The 17045-nt window shown below is 42.3% G+C and overlaps 2 protein-coding genes across 4 annotated transcripts in view; one reads left to right on the forward strand and one right to left on the reverse strand.

Annotated features, from left to right (window-relative positions):
- Nucleotides 1-17045, reverse strand: part of LOC109404436 (protein PALS1) — a 462049-nt gene that overhangs the window by 186700 nt on the left and 258304 nt on the right. The window lies entirely within an intron of this gene.
- LOC109406884 (mitogen-activated protein kinase kinase kinase 11-like) overlaps nucleotides 1-17045 on the forward strand; it is a 93296-nt gene that overhangs the window by 10141 nt on the left and 66110 nt on the right. For 2 of the 3 annotated variants that reach the window (XM_029863226.2, XM_062858418.1), the window contains exons 2-5: nucleotides 12729-12891; nucleotides 12999-13165; nucleotides 13914-14089; nucleotides 14360-14380. In XM_029863226.2, the coding sequence (XP_029719086.2) occupies nucleotides 12729-12891; nucleotides 12999-13165; nucleotides 13914-14089; nucleotides 14360-14380 (527 nt within the window). The remainder of the gene's footprint in view (nucleotides 1-12728; nucleotides 12892-12998; nucleotides 13166-13913; nucleotides 14090-14359; nucleotides 14381-17045) is intronic. The other variant, XM_062858417.1, reaches the window with a different exon arrangement.

Genomic DNA, 17045 nt, shown 5'->3' on the forward strand with positions numbered 1-17045 from the left:
AAAATTTGTGGAATACCTATGGAACGAAGAGATTCCGGTATACCGATGATCTCATCCTTCATAGAGAGATCAAAATCCACAGAGGAGCTGTCGAAGTCTGAGAAGTTGTCACGATTGGTGTTAACCGGAGATGGGCTTACCTCCAGCGTCATGTACCAGTAGTACACACTCATAAAACGAGTTTGGGGATTCTGTTCGAGCAGCTTTTCGAAGTTTTCTATGACCAACGGATTCACAACCTCGCATCGGATGAGGAACCGGAACGACAACTCCGCAAAGCGGTCTGTCAGAGGCTGTACACCAGCAAGTACCTCTAAACTCATTGTGTGAGTCGAGTTCATGCAACCTAACGCGATCCGAAGGCAACGGTACTGAACCCGTTGAAGCTTCAGCAAGTGTGTTTTCGCCGCGGATTGAAAACAGAAGCTACCGTATTCTAAAACCGATAGAATGGTTGTTTCGTACAGCCTGATCAGATCTTCCGGGTGTGCTCCCCACCATGTTCCGGTAATAGTTCGCATAAAGTTGATTCGTTTTTGGCATTTCTGTATCAGATACACAATGTGCTTCCCCCAGGTGCATTTGGAGTCGAACCAGACGCCGAGGTATTGTGAAGACATGCTATGAGTGATTGTCTTACCCATCAGAACGAGCGGAAACTTTGCCGGTTTGTGTTTTTTAGAAAAGACAACCATCTCAGTTTTCTCCGGAGAGAACTCGATACCCAGCTTGAGAGCCCAAGTAGACAAATTGTCCAAAGTATCCTGTAGTGGTCCTTGCAGATCGACTGCTATTGATCCCGTTACAGAGACAACACAGTCATCCGCAAGCTGCCTTAATGTGCAGTTTTCCATGAGACAATCATCTATGTCTCTAACATAAAAGTTGTAAAGAAGGGGGCTTAGACATGAACCCTGGGGGAGGCCCATGTAGCTAATTCGTGAAACTGTCAAGTCACCATGAGCGAAACTCATCTGCTTCTCACACAGCAAATTATACAAAAAGTTGTTAAGAATTGGGGAAAGGCCACAGTCGTGTAGTTTGTCGGAAAGAACATCGACACAAACTGAATCAAAAGCACCCTTAATATCCAAAAACACTGAGCCCATTTGCTGCTTTTGAGCAAAGGCAAGCTGAATTTCTGAAGAAAGCAACGCAAGACAGTCGTTCGTACCTTTGCCTCTGCGGAAACCAAACTGTGTGTCTGACAACATGCCATTCGATTCAACCCATTTGTCCAGTCGAAAGAGAATCATCTTCTCCAACAGCTTCCGTAGACAAGACAACATCGCGATTGGACGGTACGAATTATGATCCGACGCGGGTTTCCCGGGTTTTTGAACAGCTATCACCCTCACTTGTCTCCAATCATCCGGAACGATGTTGTTATCCAGGAACTGATTGAACAAGTTCAACAAGCGCCTCTTAGCGACGTCGGGGAGGTTTTTAAGCAAGTTGAACTTGATTCGATCCATTCCTGGAGCGGAATTGTTACATGAAAGAAGAGCAAGTGAGAATTCAATCATTGAAAACGGCCTATCCATGTCGTCCCTATCGTCGGAAACATCACGAATTATTCGCTCCACGGGCACGGAATCTGGACAAACTTTTTTTGCGAACTTGAGGATCCATCGAGGAGAGCTTTCTCGATCCTCGTTGACCGACGACGCGTTACGCATTCTTCTACCGACGTTCCAAAGAGTTCTCATCGAAGTCTCGCGCGACAAACCCTCGACGAACCGACGCCAGTAACCGCTTTTCTTCGCCTTGATCAAGTTCTTGAACTTGCTTTCAAGGGAAGCGAACCGCTTGAAGTTTTCGACCGAACCGCGTTTCCGAAACTCTTTGAACGCCGCGGATTTTTCGCGATATATTTCTGTACACTCACTATCCCACCACGGATTGGGGGGTTTCCTGCGAACCGACGGACCTGGCACTGGTCGACGTTGTGCCTGACGCGCACTACTGATGATCAGTTCTGATAGAAACTGATACTCTTCCCGCGGTGGAAGGACTTCTACCGATTGTTCACCGTCGATAATTGCTTCTGCGTACTTCTCCCAGTCAATGTGCTTGGTGAGATCGTAGGCGATGTCGATAGATGGAGGTTGATGTGACCCATTGGAAATAGAAACAACAATCGGCAGATGATCACTACCATGAGGATCCTGGATAACCTTCCATGTACACTCCAGCGATAGTGAGCTCGAACAGATTGAGAGGTCTAATCGGCTGTTTCTAGGGCTGCCATCTTGAGCTGGAGGTGCCACTCGTGTTACTTCTCCGGTATTCAAAATTGTCATGTTGAAGTCGTCGCAGAGGTCATATATCAACGTTGAACGGCTGTCATCGTACAGTTCCCCCCAGCCTGTACCATGGGAGTTGAAATCTCCCATGAGCAGCCGAGGCTCGGGCATAACCGAGCAGATGTGGGCGAGATCCCTGCGAAATATTGCAGTTCTCGGTGGAAGATATATGGAGGCAACACTGAGGGTTTTACCTCGGATAGTCACCTCACATGCGACGGCTTCAATGCCTGTCATCGGATGAAAATCGACTCTGTAAAATGAGTGCTGCTTCTTGATCCCTAGAAGCACCCCTCCGTAAGAGTCGGATCGATCAAGGCGAATGATATTATAATCGGGAAAAGGTAAGGTTACATCAGGTGTCAGCCATGTTTCGGATAGTGCAAAAACATCGCATTGTAAATTGTAAACTAAAAATTTAAAAACGTCTAATTTCGGTGTAATACTACGACAGTTCCAGTGTAGAACCGAAATCGTATCTTCGACCTCGGTGGTTAAATTAGCCATCGAAAGATACGATTGTCGCAAGGAGGGGCATTTTAGAAGCCAACTGCTTCAAGAGAGGGGTCACGCAAGGAAGAAGTCCTTTTACAATGTTCTTCACGGAGTCTGAAGCATTGAAGAAGCTGAGGATGATGTCTACAATGCCAGAGAGCGTAAACAATGGCGCACCCTGAGGTTGCTCCTGGTGCTCCGAATGCTGTCTTTCCGGTTGAGAATTCGAAAAACGTGGGACATCTGGGATTTTAGATGTTCCCGGGAGTGATGGAAAGTCTCGTTCGTCCTGGATTTTGAATCCCGGAGGGGAACGTTTTGTGGCTTTCTTACCACTCTTCAAATTTGTCATGGTGGGTTGGGGGTCGCTGCTAGGCAGATTCCGAGGTTTTTTGGTGGGTCTCTGGAGCCTCATCCGTTTCCTCGTTTCACCCTTGAAAACAAAGGGAACCCCGTCCCCGACCTCAGAGTCAGAGCCCTGATCATCGAGAGATAAAGACGAGTAGATGTTACGGGATTCAACGGTCGGGGCAGCTTTTTTCAGCATTTCGGCGTAGCTTCGCCGTGATCGCTGCTGCAGCGATCGTTTTTGATGTTTTTTCTGCTGTATGTACCTTGGGCAATCAATCAGATCATGTGGACGGTCGCTGCCACAATAAACACACTTGGGCGGCGTTTTACACGCACCGTCCACATGTCTCTCCCCACATGTTGCACAGCGAGGTTTATTGCTGCAGTACTGAGCGGTGTGGCCCAGCTGCTTGCAATTGATGCAATTCATTACCTTCGGTACATACAGCCTCACAGGTAGCCGAAGTTTGCCAATCACCAGCAGATCTGGTAATGCAGATCCGGAGAAGGTCACAGAAAATTCTTCAGATGGTGTGTAAACCTTCTTCTCGCCCTCCTGGGACACCGAATGCAGTTGCCGGCAATCCAGTATCTGGACAGGAGGGAGAGAAGGGTTATGGAAACGACCACAGCCTTGCATGATCGTTTCGCAGGTCAAAGATGCGTCGGCGACCTTCCCCGAAATCTCTATCGACGCGCTTGGTAGGTAAACGAAGTACTCAAGTGTAAACAACTCGCAGGCCACAATCTCATTAGCGTGTTTTCGGTCGCCTACTGTCACCCGAAGCTTAGCTGTACCGACCATGTCAATGGAGACAACGGAAGAATACCGCTTAGTCAGATCCTTGCTGATTTGAACGGTGTTCAAACGTTTGCCTTTGGGTCGGAAGAAAACAACATATGGCCCGCCAAAGTCGGGAGGGTAGGCCTTGAGGCGGGGGGACGTCGAAACAATGCATTGTCTTCTTTGTAAAATTTACAACACATGAAAACATGGAAATAAATACATTCAACTCATTCAAAACAACGCAGAAGTTAATTAAGTGTGGAAATAGCGTCTGCTTCCACAGAAAAAAATCACTGTTCCCAGCTTAATGCAACAGCCTATTCCAATCAGCACTACGCGCAGCACCCAATTGTTTGGCTTCACTCCAGTTTTATGGGGATGACAGCCGTTTCAGGCGGTTGATTCTTTGCAATTTCACATAGCTCGTTCGTGAGTTTTCCAATCTTGTTAAGTGTTACCAAAATCACAATTGAATTCAATGCGATTCTTATTCGAATCCCCTTCAATTTAAATCCAAATTCCTTTGAAATCCAAACCAAGTTTATTCAAATTCATTCAAACTCAAATTGAATTTAAAACTATCCCAAGCAAAATCTTATGAAAAGCATTTTTTAATTTTGTTGAAAATCAATCACACACCTTTGGGTATCTGTACAAATCCAAATTCAATCTAAGCATAATCCACTGCAGATAAAATTCGAGTTGAAATGTAATCAAAACCAATTACAAATCTTATACAAGTTCAAAACACCAAAATACAATTCAATTCAAATCCACATCCACTCATAATTTGATCGAAAGTCCAATCCGAATCCACTCATCTCTTATCTCATCTAAATCTCAATCACTGATACATACCATTACATAGTTTGGTTCACGTTTGTTTTTGCGTGTCGTACTTTCAACTAAAACTAACTAATCAACATTCGATTTGTGTTCTTTCCCACTAGTGAGTTCTTTTTTACTTATTTATACAGTCTAACGAAAATCCAAATCCAATATCAATTAGATCACATCCACTAAAAAAAATCTGTTCCGAACCTAGTCTAAACCCAATGGTAATCAAATTTCGAACCAGTTCAAATTGAATAAAACCAAATTTATTGGTATACAATCCAAACATATTGAAATCCATACTAAATTCAAATCGAATCCAATGCTAACCCTAATCAATATGACACTTGATTTGAATACTGTTGAATTGTTATTCAATTATAATTAGAATTGAATTCCAAAATGAATCAAATACATATTTTATTACAATGTATAATACAAGTTGAAATCAAATCCAGTCTAATCCAAAAGCCATTTCATATCAAGACCAAATTAAATTCTTACTAATCAAGGTCTCCATTCTATTCAATCCACATCTCTTACCTCTCGGCTATTTCACCGAGAAAAAAAAATCCCTCCTTCGTTGAACAAAAAAGAAAAAACTTGATTTCCGCAAATTTTTTGTAAAATTAAATTTAATAAATATTATAAGAGTAGAAGAGGGGGCGAATGTAGTATATAGAATGAGTGCTATAATGTAGAAATCAAAATACAAAATACCAAAATATGAAAATGAATTTATTAGCTATAAAGTATAATAAAAAAAACATGAAAAAAAATATATATGAAAGAATTAATACCATTTCGTTGAGCATTGGTACCCACTGTGTCACTTCAGGTGCCACTTATAGAACGGAGACGTTGGAAAAGAGAAACGAATGACATCATATTATCCATCGCAAACGGAACACGTCCCTGTTGGGCATAAGTAGGCCTGTTCGGATCGGAGTTGATCAGTTTATTGGCAGATGTGAGACAGTTCACATCATCGGAGCAGCGGAGCAGCAGCGGAGCAGCAGCGGAGTCGACCAGGATCCGCTCCGGCAGCGAGCAAGCGGGTGGCACTGCCCTCTGCTAGCCGGAGCGTCGAGGAGGAGTGGAGTCATCCCGGATCTCCGTTCCGGCAGCGAGCAAGCGGGTGGCACCGCCCTCTGCTAGCCGGAGCGTCGAGGAGGAGCGGAGTCAACACGGATCTCCGCTCCGGCAGCGAGCAAGCGGGTGGCACCGCCCTCTGCTAGCCGGAGCGTCGAGGAGGAGCGGAGTCAACACGGATCTCCGTTCCGGCAGCGAGAAAGCGGGTGGCACCGCTTTCTGCTAGTCGGAGCGTTGAGGAGCTGCGAGGAAATTCGGCTGCAGGGTCACGATCACGACACACGGGTCACTCAAAAATCTTAAACTACCACTATCACAGGGACGAGAAATAATCAAAAAACAAGGGACAAAATTAACGCTACAGGAAAAGTGAGAAAAAACTGCTTATGTACCAAATTAAATCTAATCAAAGAGTCAGTGGAGAGGGGGGAACAACGAGAGGTAACTTTATGTACTTATCTTTGTGCACTCTGTTTAGCCACAGGCTCGACAACGACAGGTCCAAGCGATCGGATGGCCCGCACAGGGAGGAAGCGAGCTGCTGCTGAGCGCCCGACGCTGCGCTGGTGTGCGGCGGTTGAACGCTCTCTGCTCTTCTCTCGGTGGGCTGCTGCTGTCGACGACGATGAGCTTGGGTACTCACTGGAAGAAGCCGATCACGGCCGCGCGAGCGGCGCGGTGTGCGGGGGGTGCTGCACTGATGTGCTCGATAATCGGTCAATGCGCCACGTGATAAAATGAAAACGTGAACTTTACTCAAACTAAACGAACTTTTGCGGCAAAAATTGTGGCCTAGCCAACCGCACGCGTCCCACTAGGGATTTTCACTTCAACACTTGATCACTCGGAAAACTAGCACTGGAAAAAGCCACCGAACTGGATAGTATCGGGAGACAAACCGGACGAACGAAAAGTTGCGACTGTCTCGCACGAACGCTCGCCAAAGAGTGATTTTTCACCATGTTGGCAACCACCAATTTTCAAAATTTTTGCGTCAATCGAAAGCGGGGTCATTTTTACACAACATATCAAAAATTTAGAGATGTATCTTTTCCCTATCAAAAGTTATCTGCACTTTTGTGAATCAAGCCACTTTTGCGCACTGGGTCAGGTGCCGATTGTTTACATAAATGCAGCGTTATTGCACAGTGTTTACGAACATTTATTCTAAATCTGAATCCACTAATGAAAAGTTGATAGTTTCAGCTTTTCAAAACTCCAAAAAAGTTTAAAAAGCAATGCCCGCATCGTTGAGAAACAGTTAAAAATGAGAACGATCCTCCGATTTGCCCTAATTTTGCTGCAGGTGCGTTTGTGTATACAAGCAGGCGCCAACTTTGATGCTGTTGCGTGTCATTGCCGGTGCGCATGGAAATGTATGGAGAAAACGTGTCATGATTTACAAAAGTGCAGATAACTTTTGATAGGAAAAAGATACATCTCTAAATTTTCGATATGTTGTGTAAAAATGTCCCAGCTTTCGATTGACCAACATGGTGAAAAAAAATGTTTTGGTACATAAATTCAAAATGGCGGCCAAAATCAATATGGCCGACCAAACTTTTTATAACTGCAAAGAGTACCTCTATCTTTTCTCTTTCCAACAACCTATAGTTTTAAAGTGGTTTCTGGCGAAACTTTCGAGTTATAACGGTTTAAATTAGCCAACAATTGACCAAAATCGAGGGGTTCACCAAAATGCTTATGGCTCTAACTTACGGGGGGTCCACCAATTTGATTAACCAAATGCATTTTCCTTACTTTTTTGGGGAGGACTTTCAGAAAATCGCCACCTTAAACATTTTTGAAGACATGGTGTAAATAGTGGGACGGTCTCAGCGAGAATTACCCATTATGATTCTGAAATCTATTATAAATATTCTTTTTTTTTTCCTTTTTCGACTCATGGTCAATCTAAATTATACTAAAGGATACCGTGTACTGAATGGGAATTGTGGGTTCGAGTCCCGCCGGCTGCGATATCCTTTAGTATAATTTTCACCATAAATACTTAAAACATTTCTCTACCTACCGATATTGAGTACTTTCACCCTAAAAACTTATTACACGGAGAAAAAAATATGTGAAAAACAAACATATTTGAGGTAAACACAAACGTATTGTCCGTTTGTTCTGGCCACAAATGTAAACCTGTTTGGAACTGGCCACAAATGTAAACCTGTTTGGAACTAATGCAATTCTTAATTTGAAAACAAATGGGATCTATGTTAGAAATAAATACACATTTTATATTAATTTGAATAAATTTGCATTTGAAACATAACTATTTTTGTTTGGTTTGACAGGTCTGGTGTATGAATGTATTTGTTTTGGAATCAAATTTTAATTTGTTATCGGGAGAAATCATCTCCCTTCTGGCACTTCCTATGCCAACACCATTAGGGCCATGTTTTCCCTTGAGAGACGCAGGAATTCTATGCGAACTACCCGAAAAACTTAACTTTTCGCAAGAGCAAACTTCCTGCGATCTTGGAGCTGGAGCTTGTTTTCGACAGAGGAACGAGGGGCGCCCAAACGGGTATTGTAGAAATGAATGTGAAATTCAGTTTATTTTCAAAATAAATATGTATGATTCAAACATGTTTCATGCTTAATGAATAAACATCAATATTTTTGATTGAAATGAACCAAATTTCTGTCCGTGTATAAATATTTATAAAACGCGTACAAACGAATTTATAAGTGTTGAGTCATAGAATCAAGTTCAATTTGACAAGGTTGACATTAAACCGGATCTTCGCGACCCACCAAAAATTCTTCCGCGACCCACCAGTGGGTCGCGACCCATAGTTTGAGAAACGCTAATCTATATGATTTTTTGGCTAAAATGTATTTAAGTTGATTTTCCGTTTTGCCTTTCTCGTACACTAAGTGTACTGGAAAGGCTATATGTTCACTCCAAAAATGACTTTTCGATAGAAAGCTCGGAGGGTCGAGTGACATATACCAACCGGCTCAGCTCAACGAATTGAGGTGATGTCTGTGTGTATGTGTATGGACAAAAAAACTCACATCACTTTTTGGCAGTAAACCTCAACCGATTTTAATGACCGATGGTTCATTCGACACGGAATCTGATCCCATTGTTTCCTATTGAAAATGGTTCGGATCGGTCCAGCCGTTCCGGAATTATGGCCATTTAAGTGTTCCGGACTGGTACCCCTGAAAGGGGTCAGACATGAAGATGCACCAAACCCATACATACGACACATCAAACTGTGGCATTTTCGATAACTTGATTAAAGGTTAGCAAAAAATAGTCTCAGACCATATCTGAACCGGTACTGTTCCGGTACCAGTTCCGGATGTCCTGCAGGAAGTGGCCAAAATATAATAGTTAACCAAACCCATGCATGCGCCACATCGAAGCGCGGCTTTTTTGATAACCTAATTAACGGTTGGCAAGAAAATAGTCTCAGACCATATCTGAACCGGTAGTGTTCAGTAACCGATTCCGAATGACCCGCCGGAAGTGGCCATATTTAAAAGTGAACCAAAACCAAGCATGCGACACATCAAAGCTCGACTTTTTTGATGACCTAATGAACGGTTAGCAAAAAAAAATTTTTCAGACCATATCTGAACCGGTAGTATTCTGGAACCGGTTCTGGATGTCCCGCCGAAAGTGCCTAAATATAAAAGTAAACCAAACCCAAATAAATAAATAAATAAATAAATGAATAAATAAATAAATAAAAAGACCAGTTATCAAGGAAGTAGTCTAAGACCACATCAGGGATCTAATTCAAGGTAACATGATGAGCAGTTGGCAAGAAATTAGTCTCAGACCATATCAATGTGTCCCACCGGAAATGGTCAAATGTACAATAAATCAATACACGCGATATATCAAATGATTTATTTCTTTACCTGATGAACGGTTAGCAAGAAAATAGTCTAAGACCTATCTATTTAGGATAACAGGTCGACTCCGGGAACCGATTTTGGGTGTCCCGTCGTAGGTAGACAAATATAAAAGTCCGAACCTATGCATGTGACACATCAAATTGAGGTTTTTTTCAATAGCCCAATGAACAGTTAGCCAGCAAAAAGTCTCAGGCCACATTTGGGAGAACCGGTAGTGTTCCAGAACTGGTAAAGAGTATCCCGCCAGAAGTAGTAAAATCTGGACGAACATTTGAAAAGGGCCTATCTGCTTTTTGTAAACAAACATGTTTCTGTCTGCAGGGCCCATCTGCATCCACCCACGCACATCAACACCCTTAACAGGTAGCTTGAAGAACACTCTTTCTGATAAGGGTGTTGATGTGCGTGAGTGGATGCAGATGGGCCCTACAGAGACAAAAACATGTTTGTTTACGCAAAGCAGATAGGCCCTTTTCAAATGTTCGTCCAGAAATATAGAAGGGAACCAAATCATAGCGACTTTTTTGATAATCTGATGAACGGTCAGCAAGAAAATAGTCGCACGCCACATCTAAGACTAGTACATAATAGTGTTCCGGAATCAGTTGCGGGTAATTAAATAGTGAAGTGAAGTAAAGTCATGCATGCAACTCATAAAATCGCGACTTTTTCAATATATTATCGAAGGGTTACCAAGACAATAGATAATAGACAATAGATCACATTAGAAAACCACCGGTAGCGATCCGAAACGGGTTCCGAGCGTCCCGCCGGAATTGGACAAGTGTCAACCCATACATCTAACACATCAATTCGCGGCTTTTTGAGTAACCTGATTAACAGACAAGAAAACAGTGTGAGACCATATTTGAGACAATCGGTATTGTCATGGAATGAGTTCCAGGTTTCCCGCTTGAAGTGGTCAAATTTTAAATTGAACCAAACCAATGCATGCGGCACATCAAATAGCGAAATCATGAAAGTGAACAAAATCAATGTTAGCGATAAAACAAATCGTGGATTTGTTTTATAGCCTGGTAAACGTTGGGTAAGATTGCATAAGTCTTCATATATGCAAGAGATCGAAATCGTGATCAAAGCGATCTCATCAAATCACACCATTTCAAATATATAGTAAAATGGATCAACCATTGAGGGGTCATCCATTAAGTACGTCACGGTCCTAGGGAAGAGGGGGGGGTTGTGAAAGTGTGACAAGCACTGTATTAAGTATAGAAAAATCCCGTACAAAGGGGGGAGGGGATCGAAAATACCCAATTTTACCGTGACGTACTTAATGGATTTCCAATCCCTTTTGCGTTTAAAAATACTGCTCACAATTTGGGTGCGGCGGGTTGAGCCCTTGCTCTTCTCATCGCGATTGATTTTTTTTTTTTCATGAGGAGGTCAACTTTTACATGAATTGTGTAACCATGAATAATAAAATATAGCTTAAAGTGTGCCTAAAAACACTTTGTCGAAGATCGTAAATGATCAGTGATTTTGAATAACGTTAAGACAGTCAAGTAGTCAACTGAGAGGTCTGATATTTGTCAGCTCTGTTTTGTCGTTGAACATAACATCGGAATGTGTGCCACCAATAAGTTTCCCAAATCTACGATGGCTTTGTTAAAATTGTTGCTTTTCTATTTAAAGTATTCTCTGGATTCAGGAACATTTCGGCTAAAGATCTTGGGTAAATATTTGTCGAGAAAGGCACTATCACCACTAGGTGGCTTATTCAGGGTTTTTTAACATTATTGTTGATTTATTTTTGTTTTTGTTTATTGCATTTTTTAAGTCTTTTTAAAATAATTTTCATTATTTGTTATTGTGATTTTTTATGCATTTTTTTCTCATTCGTTTATGGAACTTTCGTTATCTATTACTGATTTCACCCCTGTTTTTTCACTGGGACTTGGAATTATTATGAAGAAAAAGTACATTTCTATGTGTCGTTAATATTTTAGCCGCTTCACAAAACTCATTCTCCGTAATCAATGCTCCGATTTAGCGGATTTTTTACTGTAACTCGCCTACATATGATATGTCAAATAAACAATGAGGAAGAATTTTATGTAAAAATAAAACAATGGGAAAGAATTTTCTAATTGTTTTTTTTTCAACCGAAAAAAATATATTTCTTCATATAATTTTGTAAAATTTTGCTAAATTTTAAGGTGAATATATAACGAAGCCACCCCTCGAATTTTCAAGAGCACAAATCTGAAGAACCAAATGATGGATTGTGAAGAAAAGTTAATCGATTGGTCACCACCAGCAGGTGATCAATCGATCAACTTTTCAGCGTGGTCAGACATTGTGTTCTTCAGATTTGTGCTCTTGAAAATTCGAGGGGTGGCTTCGTTATATATTCACCTTAAGGAGATCGTCCCTAAAACTCGCCAATATCTCGAATTTCATCAATCTGTCGCAAACCCTGCATTCAAATTATTGAATGATATAATATTCAGCTGATGATATAATATTAATGGAAAAAGATTCAAAATTGGTTGAACAAAACACAAGATATTTGAAATTTAGTAAATTCCATATTTGAAAAAGTTTTAAATCTCAATAGTGAGTTAAAACTCAAAAAATGTTCTACTTAAATATTTTTAAGGCACGGTTTCGAAATCAGCGCTAAATTGTGCTTCAAAAATGTTGGTCGTTGACAGAAGTTCAAGACTTTCGTTTATTTTGTAAACTTGTGTTATTGGTACAGAAGTAAACAAATATCATTTTTATTGAAACTACACATATCTTAAGAAGGGTCCTACACAACCGATTCGAAAAGCGCACGTGCATTCAGCATGATCAAGCCGAGAAGTAGGCTTTATCTCAGTGAGGACGTTACGCCAAGAAGCAGAAGAAGAAGAAAGGACGTTTTAAGAAAAAGTTTTATCCCATAGCACCGATGAGGAATTTCAATCCATCTTTAATGACGCTTTTATTTTTTACTGTTTTTCTTGCAGTGCTAATTTTTGATCCGGTAATGAGTGGCAATTTGAAACATAAAACACTCAAAATCACAGATTTCGGCCTTGCGCGGGAGGCGTACACCACAACCAGAATGTCCGCTGCCGGAACGTACGCGTGGATGCCGCCGGAGGTCATCAAGTCGGGCACATATTCGAAGTAAGTCAATAATTGCCAGACAGAAGGGTCAATCGGTCACACCCTCTAGATCTAGATACCATAGATACTAAATCCTCTCCCATTCGTTTTCTACTCCCATCGCGTAGAGCCTCAGATGTTTGGAGTTACGGTGTGCTGCTGTGGGAATTACTGACCGGTGAAACGCCTTACAAAGGATTTGACACACTGTCGGTCGCGTACGGAGTGGCCGTCAATACACTCGCCCTGCCAATACCTAAGACCTGCCCCGAAGCGTGGGGAAAACTGATGAAGTGTAAGTATTATTTTTTTATCATTTTGCAGGGCTGGTAGCAAATTGCTATGCTAGATCTTGTGTAATTCGCTTATTTGAGCTACATGGGAATTTGGATAAATTACAATCATCAGTTGGGAGTTTCAGGGAGAGTTTAACTTGATTTCAGGTTAGTTTCAGTGAGGTTTCAAGATTATTTTTTGGAGAATTTGAGGGATTTCCAAAAAACCTTTTTGTTTGATCCCCCTGAATCTCAAATCTTAAATACTAAAACTAAAATGAACCCTCTCCCATCGTAAGTTTTCCTGAAACCCCGTTAGCTATTAAAGCACAAGACTTAAAAAAGCTAGTAAATCACAAGGCTTACACACCACAAGTTCTCTCCATCGAAAAGGTATGTATGATTCCATGAGGCCCCCGTTTAAACCGCCTTATATCTTCCTGAGACCCACTTTCCCCTCTTTGCGTGTAACCCTCTAAAATGTTTAAACCCCCCTTGTGTCATCTCCTTTAATTGCACCGCCTTGATTTCCTTGAAAAGGCATTCCCTACAACAAACATCGGGATGATAATCTTCGACAGAGAAGACGAAGTGTTGTGCTTTTCATTGTCAATCCGCTACCAGCCCTGCAGAGTCACCACTTCTTGACCCCCTCAATCAGCTGCAACCTGTGGCCGGTCGCAGTTCGAAAGTGAAATTGTTTTCTTCAAGCAATAAATCACCGTTCCTTTCTTTTTTCTTCTATCCTGCACCTCATCGCGTAATTAGCCTGCTGGGAATTGGATCCGCATCGACGACCCTCGTTCAGTAAAATCAAACAAGATTTAGATGAAATCGCACGTTCCGGGTTTGCGCAAACACCACACGAATCGTTCCACACGATGCAGGACGGTTGGAAGAGGGAGATTGCCGAAGTTCTTCAGGAGCTGCGTAGAAAAGAGAAGGTAAGTCCGGGTTGAGTGGATTGTGATTATTTTTGCGTTGATCAACTATGGGGATGGGTGTTGGTGAAACTTTACTCGTTAATCGATTGCTTAATAGATGATAGGGAAATGCTGGTTGTTTTTCCTTACTCATTGTGCTATAGGGATGATATTCGGATTGAATGTTTGTTTGTTGTTCCTATGAATTCCCTCCATGCTTTCGACTAGATTTTATTTACCCTATTTAATTCTATTTTTCCCCATCTTCATTTGTGGCCTTTCGCTGTTTAGGCATTTAAGTCTTTTGAAGAGGTAAGATCCGATGGATATTTCCATAGTTTGTTTTGGCTGCTTGTCCTTTTCGAGTGGGCGTGATGTTGTCTTTGTTTTTTATCTGTATGGTTTTGCTTTTTAGTATAGATGATGATTTTATACACTTAATCAACTACTCTTAATATTGTTTCTTATTGCTGTACAATTCACAAGAATAATTATGTTTTTATGAGGCATAACTTTTGAATGAAAGCTTTGCATGCCAAAATGCCATTTCTGTTTTGGGACTATCAAAACAGCAAATCAAGATTTGCAATCAGCACACTTTTTGCAACAACATACACCATCAAGTTGTACAAAGTTCAGATAATGTTCTGAACAGAGTTTTCTGGCGGCTTAAACGACAAGAGTATTTTTTTTCTTCTAAACCATGGGGGAAAAATCTGCACAACAGACACTCGAACAGGAAGGTCCGGGTAGTGTGAGGTTGAGGCCGTCTTCTACAACAAAAGTAAAACCAAGGACTACTCTCTCCTCGACCCACTAAACAACATTCCCATGGTCGCCAAACCCTTCGTCTCTCCGGAACCGCCAAGAAGGCATTGCTTCAGAGAGGGGCTAGTGCACATCGCACCCTCAAGGTTAGCTGCGTAGCCTGCAGCTACGAACATCGATGACTCGCTTTGGAGAGTCCATCACGGTAGCATGCTGGCGCATAGCCAGTTTTCCGAGTGGTGCTCATCATTTTCTTTGTCCTTGGAAGGCGGGCAGAGTCAACCATACGCCCGCACCCTACTGTTTTGCAAACATCAAGAACTGATGCCTACGTGCAACCAGATCTGCCCTGCTGAGGGCAAGGGTATCCTTCAGACCCTATCAGCTGCACCAGAAGGATGCTGACAGTAAGGTCTCCACCTGCCCCAGTCCTTACCGGGGCCCCTTTAGGGACTCCTGAAATTATGTAAAAGCACTTACGACACAGAGGTGGATCGATTCTAGAAGTAACTTCCGAGAATCTTGTACAGATACCCGGGTATAACCAGACGCAGGAGCGCATCGGCAATAGCTGGCCAACTGGTGCTGTTGAACTCGCTCCTTACTTCCAGAGTCACTACTGCACAGCAGCGAATCCCCCCTCTTACGCTCGAGTGCTTTACCGGCGGTTTTTTTTTTGTAACCGACAGGATAGCGTCTACGGTCGAACTCTCATCATTTACACCCTCGGTATGCCTCAACATTCTACTGAGGATGACTTTTTCGAGTACCTTCTCCGCCGTGTCGATCAAGCATATTGGTCTATATGCCGGCGGGTCTCCGGATGGTTTACCCGTCTGTGGCAATAGAACCAAGTACTGCCTCTTCCATACTTCTGGGAAAACTCCCTCATCCAGGAATTTCTGCATAGCAGATCTGAACCTCTCAGGAGCCTCTGCTAGTTTTAAGGCCAGGTTCGGAATTCCGGCCGGACCTGGTGCCTTACCTACGCTAAGCGAATTTCTAACCGCGCAAGTTCCACATCGGAAACCATCTCCCAGCCCCAGTCCCCGGCTATCCTACGAAAGCAGGCCAAGCACTAGGATCGTGACGCGGGAAAGGCCCTTCGATGATCCCCTCCAATATTTCTGGAGATTTCTCTGTGGGAGCCATTACACCTCCCGTCTTGGCCATCACGATCCTGTAGGCATCACCCCACGGATTCGCATTGGCATTCTGACAGAGACCTTCAAAGCAGGCCTTTCTGCTAGCCCTTATCTCGGTCTTCAGCGGGGATTTTGCAGCGGCGAACACCACTTGCCGTTCGTTCCGCACTTCCTCAGATCGTGTTCGCTGCATCCGGTGCCTAGCCCGTAAGCAGGCGCGGTGCAGGTCCGTAATCGCTTGAGTCCACCAGTAAGCCGATGCGATGGTCTTCCATTTCTGGGGTGGACTCGCCTAGGTAAGAGTATGCTCACAAATAACTATATTCTACATCTACTTCGAAGCTAGAAGCTTTCAAGTTCCTACAAGCTCAAAATTTTATCATTTAAACTGCTGGCGCTGACTTACTCTTAACTGCACCTCAGAAACTATATCTCAACAAACTAGCACGGATTCATGCCTGGTCACTCTGATGGATTTTAACAACACCTGTGTTTATCATATTGAAGCCAAGGCTCAAATTGATGCTATATCCCTTCCCGATCGGGACGGAGAGCAAAAAACTGAAATTTCCATACAAATTGCCCAATTTTGGCTCTCCAGAACTCTCAGACTTTTTAATATATCAACACTTTTTCTTTGGCATTTGCAAGAACTACTCTTTAACTTTTGATTCGTAGTTTTTTCCACCTAGATAAATAAAAAAACAAAAATTTGCGACAGATAAAACTTTTCCATGTTTTACAATTTTTGCTCACTTTTTGTTCAACTTATTGTGGCAAATCTCAAACACAAAATAAACAAAACTTTGTGTGCACACATGCAAGTATATGTAATGGCTCAATATATAAAACAATTTACATCAGGTAAATCAAAGACTTAACAATTGAAAAAAATACGCAAACTGTTGTTGCTCAACAGCACAAATGTGTTGGTTGTTGGTTCGTCACGAAAGGGATATACACGGACCTGAAAGCTTTCGACGTTACTGATCATCGAATCCTTCTTTACAAACTTTCTCACATCGGTGCATCGGAGCGGTTAGCTGCGGTGGTTGGAAAGTTAT

This window comes from Aedes albopictus, chromosome 3 (genome assembly GCF_035046485.1).
Source record: "Aedes albopictus strain Foshan chromosome 3, AalbF5, whole genome shotgun sequence".
NCBI lineage: Eukaryota > Metazoa > Arthropoda > Insecta > Diptera > Culicidae > Aedes > Aedes albopictus.